The following is a 15,594-nucleotide window of genomic DNA, read 5'->3' as shown; positions in this document are numbered from 1 at the left end:
TTCATTTATTATTTGTTCAATTAAATTACTTATTTATGTTTACATTTGTATGAAAAAAATCTTGAAATTTGAAGGCTAATTTAATAATAATAAATGATACTAAGACAAACTAGGGATGCCAATGGAGTTGGGTTTGGGTGCGGGTAGGGTGGGGGTGGGGAAGCTTACCCCATTAAAAATTTTTGCCTCCATTCCCCACCTTATTCTCTAATAAATTTAGTGGGGTGGGAATGGGAAATTCCCATATGAGGAATGATTTCCCCGTCCCCACCTCATTCCCCATTTACCTATTTTATAGTAGATATAGATATATGATTTTAGTAAATTAAAAATTAGAGACTTAAAATAAAATCATTACCATATTATAAAGTATTTAAATTATTTTTAAAAAATTTCTAAAAGTTTGAAACAATGTCTTAAAATGATATCAAAATTGAAAAATGTTTGAAGAGAGCAACACCTTAAAAGAGAAAAGAAATATAATAATGTTTAGAGTTGAAAAAGAATTATATTGTATGGATTTCTTTTAGTCATAGCCTGTTTATATTAGATAAAAATATTAAAAAATTTATTAATTGACATTATAATTGATAAAATAAAAATTATTAAATAAAAATTAAAAACATATTTGTATATAATGAGGATTGGGATGGGGGTGGGGGTGGGGTGGGGAGTACAAACTAAACCTCACCCTGTTAAAAATTTGGGAATTATTTTTCCCCCACTTCCCAGTTCATTCCCCAAAAATTATTCAAAAATTTCCTCATTTAGGGTGGAGTTCCATGAGGCCCCAAACCCGTAGAAAATTTTACCATCCCTAAGACAAACTCTAGAAGTGACAATAAAAAATTAGCCAGTCAGTCCTAATTTCTTTTTCCCTCCTCATTTCCACTCTTTCTTTCTCTTCTCTAAGCCTCGCTTCTCTTGTTCTCCACTTTCCAAGGCGGCATTGATTATCTTTTTGTTATTTCTTATCCTTCTTTGCTGTCTCTCAAATTTCTTTTTGTTTGTTGTCTAGATAAGCTAGGAGCATTAGTCAATCTCACCTAACGTTAAGCTCTTTTTCTTTTTCTTTTTAATTTTTATCATTGCAGTTTATTTTTTCCTTCTTTTTGTGGTTCTTGTAATTCTCAATTTAATTAACTTGGTAAGTTTTTAATCTCATTAACTTGAATATGTCAGCACCATTTTTCAGATATGTTGTTTCAAGAAATATGAAATCTATAAAAAAAATTATTAGATGTGGCATTATTTGAGTGGCTTAAATGATAATTAATTATTAAATTTTATCACTTCATATCTAAATGATGAATTTTTATTAGTAACATATCAATTAATATACAAATTAAGTATCTTAACTAAATAAACATAGTATTATTCCTTTTATACGTAGATTGGCATGCCTCAGCCTCCCTTTACATATTTGGCATGAAGAGCATGTTACATTATTCAGAATCTCTCTCCATTTATTAATTTATTTTTTTAATGGATGGCTAAAATCTATAATTCTATTCATATTTTTTCTTTTTTATTACCGATTGTGAATAGGTAATACCGATTGAATTGCGATTTATTCTTTGTGAAATCGTAACATCAGTCAGAAGTAACATACAAGAACATCAATATGGAAATTAATTCTGTCAATTCTTCTTCGATCTTCATCACTATTAAAAAATTTAGAGTTGCTTAACTGTAATCAATTCTAATTATTTATAAATTCAAAGTGACTAAGAAATACAACTACACGTACTAAAATCATTTTTAACATTTATGGATATTGTGGATATACGCACCAAGAATTACCATTATATTTTTTTTCAAGAAGAGTTATCACTAATTTTAGTATATTTATCTGAATATATAAATTGTTCAGTGTTTTGTACTAACTAAAGATAAGGAGTGGAGATTTGTAATTAGGATTTGGTGCACCTGTGTGCAGTTTCGTCTCAGTTGGATGAGGCAGGTGAAAAGAAATATTAATTGGTAATATGCCATTCTTAAATAAATTTTAGAAAGAAAAATCAACCACATCTCAAACAAAAGAAAGAATATTTGGCTAGACAAACTACTCTTCCAATATCTAATTTTGTTGTAGTTTGTGTATATATACACATCTTACATGGTTCAGAATTTTGAAGTGCGAGAAAAATCTGATAAAACTTTAAAACCATGGGGTATAAGAGGTTTAAAACCTAACGCGCATAAACCGCATTATTTATATATTTTTTCAAACTTTTCCGCACTTTAAAATTTTAAATTGAAATATTTCTAATATATAAAATAAAGTCATAAAACCTAATTAACCCTGAACACTATCTTCATTACTATTATTTGTATACTGCCGATGTTGTTGGATGATCAACACTGAACTTTTGATGTCAAGATCAGAAGAAGCCAAGAGATCTCCGACCGGGCCGAGCTCCGGACACTCCTCCCAATCACTCAGTCCGGTGGTCATCACCGAACCCCCATAGCTGCCTTTTCCTACTATAAACAATGAAAATTCAATGCTATCCATAATTTCCCTTAATACCTGTAATGTTTCTATTCCATTGTTTACATATCTTTCTATCAGTCCAACTTCACCTGATGTTACATACCTAATTAATCACATTAAACCACCAAAAAAATGAAGAAAAAAAATTAGTATTAAGAAATATTTTGACGTCACTTTTATAAAGATATAAACCCATTTACAAAAAGAAAAAGACACTAACACTCTTATAATTTGACAAAATATTTATATGGATCCTTTTTAAGGACAATTATATCTTTTGATTATATTGACTCAAATATATTTTATCTGGACATAATTATCCAAAAAAGAGTCTTTACGACTATTTTTTAAAACAATAAAATCTTGATGCTCAGCTAATTTTGAAAAGTATTAAGATCCTCTTCTAATTTAGTCTTCTAAATCTAATGAAAATTAAAAAAAAAGTTTACTTAGTTATAAATAAAGTTATATATATATATATATATATATATATGATTGTCAACGTCAAAATCTTAGCTAATATACTAAAAACGATTAGCCTTAAGTGTAAGTATGGTTTTCCCTTTTTAGAATCTTATATTTTTTAGTTAATTAAATTACCTGAGGCGAAATTCCTCAAAAAAGACGTTATCTTTAGCAATCTCAATCTCATGATTTCTCGACAAAGACCTTAACACCCGAACCTTCCTCGACGGTTCACCAATCATCGGGCTACTCGCCGACGAAGACTGGGACGACGGCGAAGACTCCTCCTCCTTCTTAGCAGCATACAAAAACCTAATGACAGTCAAATTAATATTAGAGTTTTTACCAATCCTTTTGCTCAAAGCCAGCGCCTCTCTATCATCAGCCCCTCCGAAAAACAACATAGCTGCATGTTGAACCACATTCTCATAGCTATTGTTACCAGCAACAGGCAGCTGAAACCCTGTTTGGTTTTTATGCACAAGCACTCCAACTGAGCACGGCGCGTGCCTCAGAATCTTCTGGTTCGTTGTCCTGTAACCCTCTTTGCTATTCTCCAGCCTCTGATCGATCCTCTGGTGTTTGTGAAACGGCAGAAAAATTATCGTAACCCTAAAGTCCTCCGCCGCATTGCACACATCTTCATACATGTTGGCAAACGTGTTGACGATCTTCACTTGGCTGATCCTGATGCGGGTTTGAGCTGTAAAGGAGTCCACGGCTTCGTTGATCTCCAGCACGTCGTTGCCACCGTAGTCCTCTTCGTCGCTGTACTGGCCGCCGTCTTCCAGCTGGTTGTACAGTAGCTTTGCTTTGCGTCTCCTTTTCGGGAGCTCTACTAAGTGCATTAAGTAAGGGCTGATGGAGGAGCCAAAGGAGGCGCCCAGCACGAGCTGGCCGGAAGCATGGCGGGGCTCATATGCACACGAGAGGATCCTGAACTCGCTTTCTGGATCAAGTGACTCCACTGATGTGTTCCGGTGAGCAAAATAATTTTCGTTTCTTCTCAGTATCGAAGCAATTATGGGACCTGTAATTAGAGTGTTAAGCACTACTACTATCAAGAGCATGCGGTGAATCATCGGACTCCACCATGTCTGCAACAAAAGATAACAAAAAATTCAAAGTCAGGATTTTGTTTCAATGGGTACCATAATAAATTAACCACGAACTTGAGTAGGTCATAACATAAAAACTTTCAACAAGAGAGGGGTGTATATAAACTTTATCGGCTTGGGTTGGTCAGGGCCCAGCCTGCACATCACATAATGTGTGCAACTATTTCAGCATCTAGTGGGCAAAGTTGTTTACTAGATTGTTTGTTTGTGTCAAAAAAATTAAGGTGAAAAAAAGAAAGATAGAAACTTACCGCAGAACGTCCAGCCTCTACATCGATGAGTATAAGTTCAAAATTGCCTTTCAAATTGAGAACGAAAGCAAGTAGGACAGCCTTAATCCTTGGAATCTTTAAACGATGACAAACAAACAAGGTTCCAATCATTCTGCTGGCAATGCATGAGAATAGCAGAAGAAGAACAAGAAGAATGTTTTGGTAATGTTTAAGAAGATCCCTGATATCGAATTGGAAACCCATGTAGCCAAAGTAAATTGGAAGAACGAAGTTATGAATAGAGTAAGCAAGCTTTTTAAACAGAGTCCGAGTTGTTTTGCCATCCCTTGGAAAAAATACACCAAGAAGAAATCCTGTAATGGTGCTGTTGTAGCCAAGTACCTCAATGGAAAATGCTAGACTTACTACAAGAACCAAAAGTAATAACACCTGAGCATTTGACACATATTTTGAGTCCTTGTTCCACCTCGCGAACCACTTGGCCAAATACATGTTAATAATGATCAGTAGAGCAGTGAGAATGATTGAGTAAATTGCATTTGCAAAATTCTTAGAGGATAAGACAGTGACAAACGATGAGTAGTATATAATGCAACCAACTTCATTGATTAAAGAGGTAGTAGATGCCAAGCGTCCAAGTTCTGAAGTGTTGAATTTGAGTTCATCAATCAAGCGCATAACGACTGGAGATGCTGAATTTGCTAGAAGTATAGTGATGGTGATAGAGAATGCTGGGGTATTGTCTTTAATATCTAACACAAACCTGGAAATATAGGTTAAGATTATGCCAAAGACGAAGCTCACTAGCAAACCACCAGAAGCAATTGTTGCTGCAAGATCCATGTTCGTTCTCAGGTAAGCAGTGTCCATTTCAAGACCAATTAAGAACATGAAAAGTATGCGGCTAATGAAGGCGAAAACTCGATAATAAAATGCAGATAGATCTTGAATAAAGAACGAACGAATCTTGTTGATTTGGGACAGAAAACTTGGACTAAGAACTAGTCCAGCCTTGATCATCATATACGCAAAACATAGAGCAAACGTTAGTGTCTCAACTTTTGCATATATAATATAAGAGAATCTGTACATATAATTCAAAGCAAATCAAATGTAGCTAGCTAGAGCTAGTTTCTTACCAGCATTTGAGAAATGGGTCCTGGCTGACCAAGGGGTTTGAAGATAAGGTTAAAAATGTGGGCAATAACAAGCATCAATGAAATCTGAACAAATGTGCTCACTAAAGGATTAAATGGGTGGATGGATGAGCACAGTTCTTGTGTTATATCTTCCATTAGTATTATAATTTACAGCCAAAAAATGGAAATCTATATAGCAATAGTTATAATGATAATGCAATAAAAAGAAGTGATCAATTGCTTCTGCAGAAACCAGAACAAGAACCAGAAAAGTTGGTGACTTGCTAGCAATATTTTGGAAGGAGAAAAGGGAAATATTGTTGTTAGATGCCATAGCACAATTATTTGTTTTGTTTGCTGTGTTTCTTTTTCCTTTTTTTCCTTGAAAATCTGAAAACATTCTCTAGATTTATTTATGTGGTTGTTATGGAAGTGATGTTGTTAGGAAAGCATTTTAATCTCTTTGTATGGCTTGCTTAAGGAGAGGCTTTAATCCCGGAATTTTGTTACGCATCATTTGATTTCTTCTTCTCTCTGTTGAATATTATTAACATTTGAATAAATAATACTTACAGCCCCCTCTTCTTCGGTCAAATAACACTTGAAACCCAAATTCAAGCCAAATTTACCTGATGGTCGTTAGTTTTTCTGCTAAGTACGTTACATAAGTCTTTTCAATTTATACATTTTAAAAAGTCACATTTATCCTTCAATGATGTACTCTTTCGCTAACGTTTTAATGCCCGAAACAAGCATCAAAGGTTCTAAGGGGCATAATTGGTAAACAAATTCTACAAAGGGTCAAAATTGACTTTATAATAAATAACAATAATATTTTGACACGTTTATGAATAAATAGCAGATCCTTTCAATTCATTTGTGCAGTTCAGCAATAATCAAAGATAAAACCAAGTAAAGTCTAAACTCTAGAGACTTAAAAAGTGAAGCATTTAACCTGTAAAAATTTTCAGTGTAACAACAGAAAGGCAGTGATTTACAAGGCATTCGGGGCTATTTACATTGACTGCAAATCATACTATCATATACTCATAGTAAATAAATATTCATTACAAATACAATTTTAATGCAGGGACTTATTTTTAAAAAAAATGTCAAAGAACAACAATGAAATGGGAAAGAAAGAGAGAGATGGAAAGTAAGGTACAATCTAATAACCAAAACTCAAATATGCTGCTACCATGCTTGCAAGAGGAACAGATATATTGTCATCTACAACCTCTGTAATCGGGAGGGACTCGACAACTGTCGCCACTAGAGACACTAAAGCAACCCGTTGCAATGTCTCAATCCAATCCAGTTGGTAATATCCCAAAATCGAATAGAAGTACAGCATCCTATATTGTAAAGATAAATATCATGTCAGTGACGAAATCCATTGAGTAAGCAAACTGTAGATTAGTCGGTCACAGAGGCTTGAACGCACCCAGTGGAAACTAAGAATCCAAAAACAAACATTGATATACTGCCAGCCCAACTTTTTTTCTCATTATAAAAGATCTTCATGGACCCAAATCTTCTTCCGATAACGTCAGCAATACCTTTTAATCATTGAAGCAGAAATAAGTAATTGAGAGGCATGAAAGAGAACTATGTTGGGATAAGACAAGAGATATTACCATCTCCTCCACACATCATCGAGAGAGAGATCACCCCAACTGGAGAATCACGCCAAAAGACAAGAGCAGAAAGAATTAACATGAGGACATAATATAATGGCCCTCTAAGCAACTCCCTGCCAGTACAAGAACAGTGAAGCAAAATTACAAACGAAATCAATTGTATCAAATAATAATGAATCCAATAGCATTAAGATAATGGTAATGAGGAAAATTACTTTGGGTTTCCTTCACGAGTAACAGATTTTATGAGCCCATCATCCTTTACCAATGAGAGGCCGTTAATGACAAGTCTCAAGCAATTCACAAGAGGAACCAAAGCAGCAAAGTAGCGAGCCTCTGTTGAGGTGCTATTCTAGTATTCAAATAATCGATTGAAAAGTTAAGAAAAATGAGGCATATATAACAAACAAACTGAATTTGTTAAAATTTCCAAATACCAAGAGGGGAACCTGAAAATTGGCCATGAAACCATGAATAACAATCCCGACAATATATGTACAAGTTTTCTGCTTAAACTCTGTTCCAAGGGGTAGAAAAGTGAAGAAGATTTGTCAAAAAGAAAGCAAAATCTTAAATCATGAAAGAAATTACTCTACATTAAGGGATCTTTCAAAACAAACTTCAGAAATGATTAAAGATTTATCAGATGTCACTATCTACCTTTTATATTATCAAACCGGCATCAATTTACGAATACAGCAAGAATTCAAACAAAATTTCGTTACTACCACTCCCACTCTCCCACTTTAATTAAGCTAGTTAGCAAACTCTTGGCATTGATAATATAAAAGTGAAAGTAAGAAGTTAAACAAAGCTTCTCTAACCTCATTTCCCCAAAAATGAGCTTCTAATCCCAGTCCACCACTTACCTAATCCTTTTATGCGACCTCTTTATGACTTCACATTCATAGTATAGCTTATACAATTTGCTTGTGCTCCGAGAATAACAGGAAACGAAATTACCTCCTCATGTGTTCTACTGCAACTTGCTACTTCATAACATCTATGTTTCTTTCCTTTTTAAGATCATTATGAAGAACGAAACTACCATTGCATGTCACCCTACAGTCATTTGCCCAGCAACTAGCTGGAGCTAGTACACTTTACAGACAGATGATTATCAACAAATTGTTTTAAACGACAAAATATTATCAGATGATTCAAAGTTTAAGACCTGTAAATGCTCTAAATCCTAAACAAAGACTCGATATTTCCCAAGTGTCAATCAAAATGACTACAAGTTCAATGCTTCAGAATCCAACTGAAAATTAAAAAATGAAAAATCAAAATTAGTACTCATATTCGTCTCTGTATTCTTATTTTCATCAACAATTTCTCCATGACAAAGAAAATTCAATTACTTTTTTTTTTGTTTTTTCAACAATGTCAGTAGAAAATTAAATAAGATGAACCTGCTGAATAAGCTTTCTCTGAGAGAGATTATCAAAACTCAAAACAAGACCGTAAGCACCGACGAGTACAGCGGCAGTAGCTCCAGCATCATGCAACAGGTGGCCAACTCTGGCGGCGGCGCTGACACGAAACCTCAGCGTATGCGGATCCAATGATACACGGGCGGGCCAAACGGACATCGACCCACGGAAAACACGTGGGCTTATGGGGAAGACGTGGGTGGCGGCGCTGCCCACGTGGCGGCCGGAGATTGGGTGCCTGGATAAGAGGCTGAGGCTGAGGCTCATCTTTATTTAATTAATTTATGTATCATATGATGTTAGATTGAGATACAGTTGCCAGTTGGTGAGTCTGTTTAAATGTGTTCACATTTTTGTAGTGTGCAAGGCTTTTGGGGGTCTGTGCTGACCTTCAGTTTACTTCATTTAGCTGGCAGTACTTTGAGGATAACCTCATGTTTGTCGTCTTTTGATTATTATTTTAACTATTATCCAACAGGCCCCTCAAGTCTTTTATATTTGAGCTAATGACTCTTCATTAGGATTAACAAGTTTGTAATATTCACGCACCCAATTTATCTATGGTCGTAATATTTTCCAGCTACAGATGCAATTTCTAACTACATTTGTCATTGGGCTCATAATGAGGGAAAAAGAAAAAAATCTTAGAATTGTTCGGTTGTCCTAAAATTTTACATAACTTCATATTTAGATGAATCAGAGTGGATTTTGAATTGTGCAGATTGAGAAAAAAAAACCATCTGAATTCAATTCGATCCACTTAAAAAAAAAAATCTAATTGGATGAATATTTGGATGAATCCAAGTTCAAATGAGTTTGAATTTGGATGATATTTTAGATTCAGATGGTATTTTGGATTAGACTATTTTGGATTGAGTTATTGATTTTATATTTAATTATTTGTATTTGAATTTTTTAGGAAGCACTGCAATCCAATTGAATTTTTCAAATCAAGTCGAATCTAATCCGATTCGAAGCAAATCTAATTAGATGGCACAAATTATATGAGATCAAATTTTGGGCAATATTCGAATCCAATCCAAACTTAATTGGATCGCATCTATTCGAACCCGATTCAATGCCCAATCCTAATTTCGATGAAGTTCAAAATCGATTTCGTTTAGTGGCAATGATAGCACCAGATTTTGCTAATTTGGTTGTCATTCGAGAAAAAACTACAAAACAATTTGAGTATAATATATGAGCTTGTCAAAATTACATTTACGGTGTATTTCCTTTGCAGCAATCAGAATGGGTTGGAATCATAGTAACAAATGAAAACTAAAATAAGATTTTACTTGAGCTATGTGAATTAGAATTGAAATGAATTGTATCACATTGATTTATTTACTTCGTCTTGAAACCAGAATGAATTGTTATAAATTATTAAAATGCCCTTAGTTAATATTATTATATTCATTTTTACTATTATCCTAATAATAATTTTTTTTTTGTTATTGTTGTTGTTATTGTTATTGCTACTACTATTACTACAATTATAATTATACATAAAAAATGTTTTGTAACTTACAATCAAATAAAATAATTTAAAAATGAATAACAACTAGAATTACCAATCAATAAATTTTTTAAAATGTAAATTTGAGAGAGGGAGACCTACGTAAAATCATTATTTCAATAGACATGTAACCATGTAAAACAAAACTTTGAGATAGTCTTGAAAACATGGCACATATATAGATTACAGGTTTAGGTTAGGCTTTTTCAAACCAAGGCCAAGCTCATGTTATTGATAACATACTCAAGTTCTCTAAAAGTCCATCCAAATTTGGAAGAACCGGGCCTAGGCTGAGTCTTGATGGGCCTAGGCCGGACTTGGGCTTCTATTAATTTTTAAATGAATTTTTAATAAAGCTAAAAATTAAAAAAATATTAAAATTAAAGATGATTATTCAATACATAATAGATTAATAGTACAATACACAAAATACTAACAATATAATATAGTAAACGAGAAATTCAGTCACGTGAATTTGCTTGTTTTCTTTCTTTTTTTTTATTTGATTTTCTTTTTTAATTTATAAATTATAAAATTTGAGTCAAGTCTAAACTTTTTACATAAGTCTTTAACCAGACCTATTCACAACAGACTTTAGAAATTTTAACTCATATTTAGGTCTTCATGTAAAGGGCTAGCCCAAAAACTCTCGGGTCTAGGGCGAGCAAGCCCAGGCTTTTTTGCCCACCTTATCAAAATCTCATGAAAGGAACTAAAAAGAAAGAAATAAGGTGGAGTTGACTTCATGGGTATGTCAAAAATTGCTAATTTTATTTTTCGAACCAAAACTAATGTGTAAGTTGTTAATGAAAAAAAATTTAATTTGCTCCGATAAAAAAAAAATGCCCAACAATTGGTGTTATTCATAAATAAACAATTATAACTTATGGGATCCTAATTACTAAACGAGGGACAAAGGGTGGTTTTAATTTACTAAACCAACAAAAACACGAGAAATTAAGTCCAAATATTTTATAATGTCTACGTAATTTAATGTAATAAATAATCAAAGTGAGAATGGAAGTACCTAATTTTTAAAAATATTCTTAAAAAATTGTCTTAAACATTTTTAAAAATTTGTTAATGTTAATTCAAATTTCTTATTACACCACTAGGTATATTTGAATAGTTCTCCAATAATTTTATTTGACTAGTAGTCAAAATCAAATCCTAAGAAAGATAAAGGTTAAGAATCATAAAATTGATTTTAACTTTGCTCAAATGAAAGGTTCAGCTATGGTGTAAATGTGGTACCATATCACAGCTGCACTTAACCATTAAATTCAGCTATGGTGAGAGATCAAATGGTTAGGTAACTAGATTTAATCACTAGGTGCAGCTGTGGTATGGTACCACAGTTGCACCATAGCTAAGTCCCAAATAAATATTGTCACTAGTTGAAGATGATGATTAAAACAAAATCAAGACAAATAATAAATAGGATTGCACGCGCTTTAATTTGCATTTTCCCTTCACGGAAACCTTTATGTTCGTTGTTCATAATCAAACAATAAAATCAAATTAGAGTGAACCTTGCTTGAATTTTCCCTCTCAATTTCTTTGAGAGTATAATAGGATGGACCCCAGTCCCGGGGAGAGACTATCGAACAATTAATTTGGAAGTAAAAATTTACTTTTAGTGCTAAGTGAAATAAATAAATAATAGTTGGAAAATCCTCACTCAAATGTAAACTAATTTGGCCAATCTATGACCGGTCGATGAGATACACAATTTTTTTTTTTATCTATGCGAATACACATTAATCCAAGCTTCCATTTTCCTATCTTTTAACAATAGTGATAGAACTACAAATAATTTTTTACAAATTAATATTATAAACTAATGTGATATAAAGTGATTAATTGAAAAGTAATAATAGTTATTTTTTCTAATTATGTGCGCCGTGATAATTATAGGGTAAAACTATGTTGCCACAAGGGTTTGTTACCCCTTTTTTTTGTCTTTCTCTAAGTCAATTATAATGGAGTCCTATTATTTGTTATATATATATATAAAAAAAAAAGGCCAACGACTTTTAAATTTTGACACATTAGGCCTGCACTTACAAATTTTCAATTACAGTAATGTTTCCAAAAGCCACAACCTATGTCATAAACACCTTTCCAAGACCCAACACGAACACACTACTCCGACATCGCAAACTTGCCAATTTGGACAATATAAGTTTTTTTTATTATCGCAATATATGTAGAGAACCTAATGCATAATTTGCTAGAATTGGGGAAAAAATCCATTTCACTACCAAAGTAAAAAACAAAAAGTCCATTGCCATGATGTTGTTGTCTGACACTAACCCATTAATCTGACAAGAATATGACGCAATATATATATATATATATATATATATATATATATATATATATATATTTGATTGGTCAATTTGACACAATTATTTAATTGATCGTATCCCTATCAATTAGGGATGGCAAAATCCAATTGAATAATAGTTATTATCCATCTATGTGCAAATACAAATTATCCAATATGTTATGGATATCTATTGATAAACATGGTATTTAATTTTTATTATAAATCATTATACATTTTACTGTATGAAAACTAATTAATGAGTTTTACATAAAAAAATCTTATTTATTTTTTATTTAATTTCCTAAAATGATTAGTATTAAAATGTAACTAAATTATTTTCAATATAGAAACAGAATAATAATAAAAATTATTAATTTTATTTTGAATTAATTACAAAAAAATAATTTACATTAAAAAGTATTGAAAATCGCTGGTGACCACTTAGGCTTGGTAAAAAAGTGCTCCCGAGCTTCAAGCCCAACCCCGGATAAAATTATGGATAAAGGCTTAGAAATATGAAGCCCATTTATAATGGGCTTGGTTAAGGGCCTCAAACAAAAATATATAAATAAAAAATCTGAAATAAAAAACAAAAATATATAAATGAAAAAATATCTGAAAAAAAAAACACAAAATCTAAACAAAAAACAATGAACCCTACGGGGCCGTTTGGTACCGTTTTTCAAACCATATTTTCGTTTTCATTTTTATAATACACACATAAAACATGTTTGGTGGATTTTTTTCACAAAACAAATTACAAAACACAAAATCTGGATTCATTATTATAACTACACAACTGAAAACAAGTTAAACATGTTCTCCAAATTTGACAGTCTAAACCTAAAAATGAATTAAAAAAACAAAAGAAAAATCGTGACCTCCTCCTTATCTCTTCACTGCCGCTCTCTCTTCCCCCCAACTTTCTTCATCCAGTTGCAGCAAATCTGCACTCTCTCCCTCCCCTTATCTTCATCCAACATCTTTCTCTCTTTATTTCTCCCGATCCACTCTCTCCTCCTTATCTCTTCACTGCCTCTCTCTCTTCCCCTTTCCCCCGCAGCCTTCTTGATTCAGTTGCAGTAAATCTGCACTCTCTCCCTTTCCTCAGCAAATCTGCACTCTCAGCCACTGTCGTTGCTGTGTTTCCGCCATAGCCGCCGCTACTCTGTTTCCGCTGCTGCTCTGCTCCGCTGCTGCTCGTCTTCGCTGCTGCTCTGTTTTCGCTGCTGTTCTGCTCAGCCGTTGCTGCTCGTCTTCACGCCAGCTGCTGTTGCTCTCCCGGATCTGTCACTAGCCAGTATTTATTTTGTTTATGAGCTGAAATTTTTTAGAGATGATTTGAGTGATTTTTAATTCTGGAAATTTCTGAGGTTGTTCATATGTAGTGACAAATTGTTTATTTATGTGCTGAAATTTTTCCTCATTTATTTTAGAGATTAAATCTAGTAAAACAAACAATTTCTTGTGGGAATTCCTTTATGCTGATTTGGTTTATTTAAAATATTTGAATTAAATAGATTCAGGGTTTTTGTTTCCTTAGGAATTTTGTTTACTTCACGTGTTGTTCTTAAGCTTTGATGATCAAGATTGATTTTTTGTTTCTATATAAAGTGTTGGGCTTATGTTAATCCCACACCCAACCTAATTAAAATCCGAGGTTACGTGAGATGGTAGATTAAATATTTAGAATAAAATTAAAGAATTATAAAGGGTTATGACTTATGACAATGCTATCAAATTCTGGTGATTTCACAAATTATATTACGAAAATTTGAAGAACTAAATTATATCTACAAAAATGGATTATGTTTTTGCGGTCGGGACTTGGGAGACCGAAGTTAGAACATGGGGGAGTTTTTTTGGGAAATAAAATAAATAATTCATAATTGACATGCAATGATTACTCAAAATGCTATGGTAATTTAATTTCGCAATTGTTAGAAAAAATAAAAAACTCTTGGCTCTTATTTAAAATGAACTTCAATTGACTAAAAATTGTTCCCAAAAACACTACACTAGCATACCAAATACCTGGGTGGGTATTTCCGTGGTAAATGATTCTCAAATCTTCAAGTTGTAAGCTGTCTGCATTAAGTAACAAATAACCAAGTTCAAAAAGTAAGTTAAGGCTTTTAGTTATCAATATTAATGCAAAAAGTCATAGCAATGCAACCTTTATGCTGATTACATTACTGAAATTGAGTGGGGGATTAATAGCATGTATTGAAAATTGTATGTTTATATCTTAAAATTTAATAGCAGTGTTTTTAATTTGATTAATATTTGATATATGTTTTATTTTTTATTTTTTTGGGTACCATTGATTTAGTAGTAGGCCACTTACTAATATTGATTTATCTCCAGCAAGTATCGCAGAGATGAATGCTACAAGAGATGGAATTGCAGCTTTTATGTGGCATGATTACATACGTAATGCATAATGTGTATCATATATTTTTTTATAATTATTTTGTTTAAAGCATGTGTTGTAATATATATCTTAATTATATGGTGTAAAAACAATGACAATGTCAAAAAAATTTTAATTAATGTGAATTCTTAAACTTTATTATCATGTAATTTTTTTATATTAAATTTGGTTAAATTATTTTGTTGTATTTGTGTATTAGCTAAATAATTATTTTATGACTATAAATATAATGTAAATGATTAGTAAAAACTGTTTTTGAAAAAAGCATACCAAACGCATATTCTCTGTTTTTATCATTTTCAACTGTGTCTACCAAACGCATATTACTGTTTTCAGTTTTAAAATATAGGATACATAAAATGATACCAGACGCATATTTAAATTCGAAATACAGCAACTGCAAAATACCATTTTCATTTTCATTTTTATTCTCTAAAAATACAAATTCAAAAACAATACCAAACAGGCCCTAAAGCTCTCACAAGAATCGCGCACCCACATCCACCCAAAAAGGCAAAAAATGAAGTGAGGCAACAGCCAACAGTTGCACCTTCGTATCGTTGCCTCACACCCACACAAGACCCAACAATTGCAGCCACATCATTCAGCAATCGTCGATTGAGTTCAAACTAGAGCAAACGCGACACAGCTACACGAGGCCAGCACGGCAGCACGCGACGCAGCAGTGAACTCAGCAGCACCAACAGCGCACGCAAACCAACAACAACCATCACCAACTCTACCCCAAGTAAGCTTTGATTTTTTTTTATTATTGTAGAAATTC

General features: G+C 32.8%; 2 protein-coding genes across 3 annotated transcripts; both read right to left on the bottom strand.

Annotated features, from left to right (window-relative positions):
* Positions 1-2,299: 2,299 nt before the first annotated feature.
* On the bottom strand, positions 2,300-3,810 carry LOC18044511 (cation/H(+) antiporter 1). Its single transcript, XM_024186132.1, has 2 exons — positions 3,098-3,810; positions 2,300-2,600 (listed from the first exon to the last, which is right to left on the bottom strand). The coding sequence occupies exons 1-2, from the start codon at positions 3,808-3,810 to the stop codon at positions 2,300-2,302; spliced, it is 1,014 nt and encodes a 337-aa protein (XP_024041900.1).
* Positions 3,811-6,426: 2,616 nt separating this feature from the next.
* Positions 6,427-8,898, bottom strand: LOC18044510 (probable phytol kinase 1, chloroplastic). 2 transcript variants are annotated; one of them, XM_006436521.2, is made up of 6 exons: positions 8,505-8,898; positions 7,542-7,609; positions 7,308-7,439; positions 7,090-7,205; positions 6,897-7,011; positions 6,427-6,807 (listed from the first exon to the last, which is right to left on the bottom strand). In XM_006436521.2, exons 1-6 carry the CDS (start codon positions 8,790-8,792, stop codon positions 6,621-6,623), a joined length of 906 nt encoding a protein of 301 aa, XP_006436584.1. In that variant the 5' UTR covers positions 8,793-8,898; the 3' UTR covers positions 6,427-6,620. The 2 variants fall into 2 exon arrangements, with proteins under 2 accessions (XP_006436584.1, XP_006436583.1); XM_006436520.2 differs by lacking the exon at positions 7,542-7,609 and having other exon boundaries at positions 7,308-7,444.
* Between the last annotated feature and the right edge of the window lie 6,696 nt (positions 8,899-15,594).

This window comes from Citrus clementina, unplaced genomic scaffold, assembly GCF_000493195.1.
Source record: "Citrus clementina cultivar Clemenules unplaced genomic scaffold, Citrus_clementina_v1.0 scaffold_4, whole genome shotgun sequence".
NCBI lineage: Eukaryota > Viridiplantae > Streptophyta > Magnoliopsida > Sapindales > Rutaceae > Citrus > Citrus x clementina.
This window is presented reverse-complemented; position numbering and strand designations above follow the sequence as displayed.

Bases quoted from the DNA above. Each gene is read 5' to 3' on its own strand.
- LOC18044510 (XM_006436521.2), bottom strand. From the start codon at position 8,792: ATGAGCCTCAGCCTCAGCCTCTTATCCAGGCACCCAATCTCCGGCCGC. The intron at 7,206-7,307 runs GTAATTTTCCTC...TTGTACTGGCAG, and splicing joins ACTCGTGAAGGAAACCCAAA to GGAGTTGCTTAGAGGGCCAT. The intron at 6,808-6,896 runs GTGCGTTCAAGC...TTTACAATATAG, and splicing joins GGATTCTTAGTTTCCACTGG to GATGCTGTACTTCTATTCGA.
- LOC18044511 (XM_024186132.1), bottom strand. From the start codon at position 3,810: ATGCACTTAGTAGAGCTCCCGAAAAGGAGACGCAAAGCAAAGCTACTG. The intron at 2,601-3,097 runs GTAATTTAATTA...GTGATTAATTAG, and splicing joins TTTGAGGAATTTCGCCTCAG to GTATGTAACATCAGGTGAAG.